Here is a 5837-nt window from a genome sequence, read left to right on the forward strand (position 1 = left end):
ATGTCCATGCCACTCTCTCACTTCGTCCCAGCTTACTCTTCCCCCTCTCTGTGTCCTCAAGTCCATTCTCTACGTCTGTGTCTTTATTCCTGTCCTGCCCCTAGGTTCATCAGAACCTGTTTTTCCTTTTAGATTCCATATATATGTGTTAGCATATGGTATTTATTTTTCTCTTTCTGACTTACTTCACTCTGTATGACAGACTCTAGGTCCATCCACCTCACTACAAATAACTCAATTACGTTTCTTTTTATGGCTGAATAATATTCCATTGTATATATGTGCCACATCTTCTTTATCCATTCATCCGATGATGGACACTTAGGTTGTTTCCATCTCCTGGCTATTGTAAATAGAGCTGCATGAACATTTTGGTACATGCCTCTTTTTGAATTAGGGTTTTCTCAGGGTATATGCCCAGTAGTGGGATGGCTGGGTCATATGGTAGCTCTATTTTTAGTTTTTTAAGGAACCTCCATACTGTTCTCCATAGTGGCTATATCAATTTACATTCCCACCAACAGTGCAGGAGGATTCCCTTTTCTCCACACCCTCTCCAGCACTTACTGTTTGTAGATTTTTTGATGATGGCCACTCTGACTGGTGTGAGGTGATACCTCATTGTAGTTTTGATTTGCATTTCTCTAATGATTAGTGATGTTGAGCACTCTTTCATGTGTTTGTTGGCAGTCTGTATATCTTCTTTGGAGAAATGTCTACTTAGGTCTTCTGGCCATTTTGGATTGGGTTGTTTGTTTTTTTGATATTGAGCTGCATGAGCAGCTTGTAAATTTTGAAGACTAATCCTTTGTCAGTTGCTTCATTTGCAAATATTTTCTCCTATTCTGAGGGTTGTCTTTTAGTCTTTTTTATGGTTTCCTTTGCTGTGCAAAAGCGTTTAAGTTTCACTAGGTCCCATTTGTTTATTTTTGTTTTTATTTCCATTTCTCTAGGAGATGGGTCAAAAGGGATCTTACTGTGATTTATGTCATAGAGTGTTCTGCCTATGTTTTCCTCTAAGAGTTTTATAGTGTCTGGCATTACATTTAGGTCTTTAATCCATTTTGAGTTTATTTTTGTGTTTGGTGTTAGGGAGTGTTGTAATTTCATTCTTGTACATGTAGCTGTCCAGTTTTCCTAGCACCACTTATTTGAAGAGGCTGTCTTTTCTCCATTGTTTATTCTTCCCTCCTTTATCAAAAATAAGGTGACCATATGTGTCTGGCTTTATCTCTGGGCTTTCTATCCTGTTCCATTGATCTATCTTTCTGTTTTTGTGCCAGTACCATATTATCTTGATTACTGTAGCTTTGTAGTATAGTCTGAAGTCTGGGAGCCTGATTCCTCCAGCTCTGTTTTTCTTTCTCAAGATTGCTTTGGCTATTCGGGGTCTTTTGTGTTTTCATACAAATTGTGAAATTTTTTGTTCTAGTTCTGTGAAAAATGCCATTGGTAGTTTGATAGGGATTGCATTGAATCTGTAGATTGCTTTGGGTAGTAGAGTCATTTTCACAATATTGATTCTTCCAATCCAAGAACATGGTATATCTCTCCATCTATTTGTATCATCTTTAATTTCTTTCATCAGTGTCTTATAGTTTTCTGCATATAGGTCTTTTGCCTCCTTAGGAGGTTTATTCTTAGGTATTTTATTCTTTTTGTCGCCATGGTAAATGGGAGTGTTTCCTTATTTTCTCTTTCCAATTTTTCATCATTAGTGTATAGGAATGCAAGAGATTTCTGTGCATTAATTTTGTATCCTGCTATTTTACTGAATTCATTGATTAGCTCTAGTAGTTTTCTGGTAGCATCTTTAGGATTACCTATGTATAGTATCATCTGCCAACAGTGACAGTTTTACTTCTTCTTTTCCAATTTGGATTCCTTTTATTTCTTTTTCTTCTCTGATTGCAGTGGCTAGGACTTCCAAAACTCTTTTGAATAATAGTGGTGAGAGTGGGCAACCTTGTGTTGTTCCAGATCTGAGAGGAAATGTTTTCAGTTTTTCACCATTGAGAACAATGTTGGCTGTGGGTTTGTCATATATGGCCTTTATTATGTTGACGTAAGTTCCCTCTATGCCTACTTTCTGGAGGGTTTTTAATCATAAATGGGTGTATCCTTACATTCCTGGGATAAACCCCACTTGATCATGGTGTATTATCCTTTTAATGTGCTGTTGGATTCTGTTTGCTAGCCTTTTGTTGAAGATTTTTGCATCTATGTTCATCAGTGATATTGGCCTGTAGTTTTCTTTTTTTGTGACATCTTTGTCTGGTTTTGGTATCAAGGTGATGGTGGCCTCGTAGAATGAGTTTGGGAGTGTTCCTCCTTCTGGTATATTTTGGAAGTTTGATAAGGATAGGTGTTAGCTCTTCTCTAAATGTTTGATAGAATATTTTTAATTTTTTAAGTATAGTTGATACACCATGTTGTGCTAATTTCTGCTGTACAGTGAAGTGACTCAGTTATACACATATATACATTTTTTTTTTATATTATTTTCCATTGTCCTTTATCCCAGGAGATTGGATACAGTTCCCTGTGCTATACAGTAGGACCTTGTTGTTTATGCATTCTGAATGTAATAGTTTGCATCTACTAACCCCAAACTCCCAGTCCATCCCTCGCTCTCTCCCCCCACCTCCTTGGCAACCACAAGTGTGTTCTCTTTTACTGTGAGTCTGTTTATGTTTTGTAGATAGGTTCATTTTTGCCATATTTTACACTCCACATATAAGTGATATCACATGTTATTTGTCTTTCTTTTTCTGACTTGCTTCACTTAGCATGATAATTTCTAGTTGCATCCATGTTGCTGCAAATGGCATTATTTCCTTATTTTTTTATGGCTGAGTCTTATTCCATTGTATATATATGTACCACATCTTCTTTATCCATTCATCTGTAGATGGACACGTAGGTTGTTTCCATGTTTGGCTATTGGGAATAGTGCTGCTATAAACATAGGGGTGCATGCATCTTTTTTTTTTTTTTTTTTTTTTTGCGGTACGCAGGCCTCTCACTGTTGTGGCCTCTCCCATTGCGGAGCACAGGCTTCGGACGTGCAGGCTCGCCGGCCATGGCTCACGGGCCCAGCCGCTCCACGGCATGTGGGATCCTCCCAGACCAGGGCATAAACCCGTGTCCCCCGCATTGGCAGGCAGACTCTCAACCACTGCGCGACCAGGGAAGCCTGCATGTATCTTTTTGAATTATAGTTTTGTCCAGGTGTATGCCCAGGAGTGGGATTGCTGGATCATATGGTAGTTCTACTTTTAGTTTTCTGAGGACCCTCCATACTGTTTTCTGTAGTAGCTACACCAACATACATTCCCACCAACAGTGTAGGAGGGTTCTTGGGGCAGCTAGTTTAAATAGAGATTATCTGGTTGTTACAGAGATATCCACATGCAAAAGAGAATTTACTGTTTTATAATTTTAATACCAATCCATTAAGATGTATTTATTGCATATTCACGGTGTTTCATAGCCTTTAGTCATTGGGAGAAAGGATAAAAATGAATATCAAAAAGGTGACTACCTGACTGTATTCTAAGGGTTTTTATATAGCGAAGTCATAGCTCATAACACATTAAGGGAATTGACACAGCTGCTTTGTAAAGTCAGACATTCTGGAATTGTTCTAGAATAAATCTTAGCTGAAAATTAACTCAAGAAATTCAGAGCACTGACACCAGTAAGAAAGGACAATGAGCTTTCCAGCAACATTCTTGGTCAGTTGGATCTACTATAATTGTTCTTAAATGCTCACCTAGCAGTTGCTTTAGCAATATATCTCTCCAGGGGGAAAATGGCCAAACAGGAAAACCTGAGTGTCCTCAGCTATTTCTCAGCAGTGATGTAAGTCTTTTAAATCAGATCTGTCGAGTTTCACGTTCCTACCTCTGAAGCTGTTGCGGATGGCCTAGAGAAAGGCAAGTTGAAAGGCAGCTATCAAAAGTGGGTTCAGGGGTGTGGCCACCCATGTGCTGCCTGAGCCGGAGTGATTGGATGGTGCTGCCGTGGCAGGAGCAGCGCAGAGTGGGGTGGCTGCTGGAGATGCCTGACCTGTTCTGTTCTGTTCTGAGGCCAGTGGTGTGATGGAGCGGGCCAGGGACCATTTACACCTGAGGTGGACTGTTGAACAGCACGTACCAGAGGTAGAAGTCCAAGTCAAACACAGAAGGATAGCCTCACTGAGCAACCAGGAGTGTCACCTGTACCTGAGGCGATCTCAGCAGCAGCAGCAGCAAGTCCCTGTGGTGGATTTCCATGCAGAACTGAGACAGGCGTTCTTGGCTGAGATACCGAGAGGTTGTTAAAGCAGTATTGGAACACCCAGGTAGCTGATTTCAAGAGAACAAACAAAATAAAAATAGGCTCTATCTACTGTTTGAAGCTTCTGCCCCAGCTTGCATTGTTTGGTGGAGAACCTTCGACATACCTCAATCTGTAGCCTTCCCTTAGGTCTTAAGGATCCCGAAACTTTCCTGTGGGCATTGGATTTGGTGGAGCAGCAATCATGACTGTGGGGAAGAGCAGCACATTGACTATAGGGTGAGATGTGTCCTGCAAGATGATTGGATCTTCACTGGCACCTTTAAGGCTTTTGACGAGCATATGAACTTGATGCTCTGTGATTGTGATGAGTTCAGGAAGATCAAGCCAAAGCATTCGAAGCAGCCAGAGCGTGAAGAAAAGCGGGCTTTGGATCTGGTGTTGCTGTGCCAGGAGAACTTGGTTTCCATGACTGTGGAGGGACCACCCCCCAAAGATACTGGCATTGCTTGGATATCACTTGCTGGAGCTGGAGGAGGCCCTGCGGTTGGCAGAGCTGCTGGCAGAGGTGTTCCACCCGGTGTTCCAATTCCCCAAGCTCCCGCTAGATTAGCAGGCCCTGTCCGAGGGGTTGCGGGGGAGGCATCCCAACAGGTAATGACCCTACAGGGAAGAGGCATTGTAGCAGCTGCTGCAGGTGCTGCTACTGCCAGCACTGCTGGAGCCCCAACTCAGTATCCACCAGGACAGGGGACTGCCCCCACACCTGTTGGTTGAGCAACCCTACCTCCAGGAATTATGGCTCCTGCACCTGGTATGGGACCACCCATGGGCCCACCAATTAGGCTTCCCCTACTTGAGGGACTCCAATAGGCATGCCCCCTCCAGGAATGAGACCCCCTCCCCCAGGAGTAAGAGGTCCACCTCCACCATGAATGTGGCCACCAAGACCCTAGGATACTATTGATCCTTCTTAGTCACTGTTTTCCTGCAGTGCGTCTTGTGGAATGTATGTAGTGTTTGTGAGCTTTTGTCCCCTCTGCTGCATTAATATTAGCTAATAATGCATAGAGCAATAAAGAAAAGTGGGTTCAAAAGGAGGTAGATGAACTTCATCTAGAAATTTCAGAGATTGATTGGGGATTGAGACAACTATCAAGAGGAAAGGTGTGGACCCAAATAGAAAACCAATACTGGCAAAATTAAGGGGAAGTAGGTCAGAGGAGACAAATAATACTAGATAACAACTCACAAATAACATTTATGAACCATAGACTACATCCCAGGCACTCTTCTAATCACTTTACTTGTATTAACTCAGTGAATCCTTTCAACAACTGTATGTGATAGATACTTACATAATTCTCCAATGTCTTACCTCATATCATCCCAAAAGGATACCTGGGGACAAGGATTTGGATTCAATCCCAGGGCAATGATATCAGGTGCTCTGTCTTCTGTGAGAGAGTGGATAAGTCAGTCAAGGAAGGGAGGAAAACCAAATAAGTTCTGTTAATTAGTGGTGTCTGCCATGGGCAACCAGGGCTCCAAATGCC

General features: G+C 42.0%; 1 protein-coding gene and 1 pseudogene across 1 annotated transcript; both read left to right on the forward strand.

The window, feature by feature from the left end:
- The first annotated feature begins 4103 nt into the window (after positions 1-4103).
- LOC136140298 (SNRPN upstream reading frame protein-like) lies at positions 4104-4325 on the forward strand. The gene has a single exon (XM_065898370.1). It carries the CDS (start codon positions 4104-4106, stop codon positions 4323-4325), a length of 222 nt encoding a protein of 73 aa, XP_065754442.1.
- Positions 4326-4749: 424 nt separating this feature from the next.
- Positions 4750-5237, forward strand: LOC136140681 (small nuclear ribonucleoprotein-associated protein N pseudogene; annotated as a pseudogene).
- Positions 5238-5837: the final 600 nt, after the last annotated feature.

The sequence above is a fragment of the Phocoena phocoena genome, chromosome 20 (genome assembly GCF_963924675.1).
Source record: "Phocoena phocoena chromosome 20, mPhoPho1.1, whole genome shotgun sequence".
Taxonomy (NCBI): domain Eukaryota; kingdom Metazoa; phylum Chordata; class Mammalia; order Artiodactyla; family Phocoenidae; genus Phocoena; species Phocoena phocoena.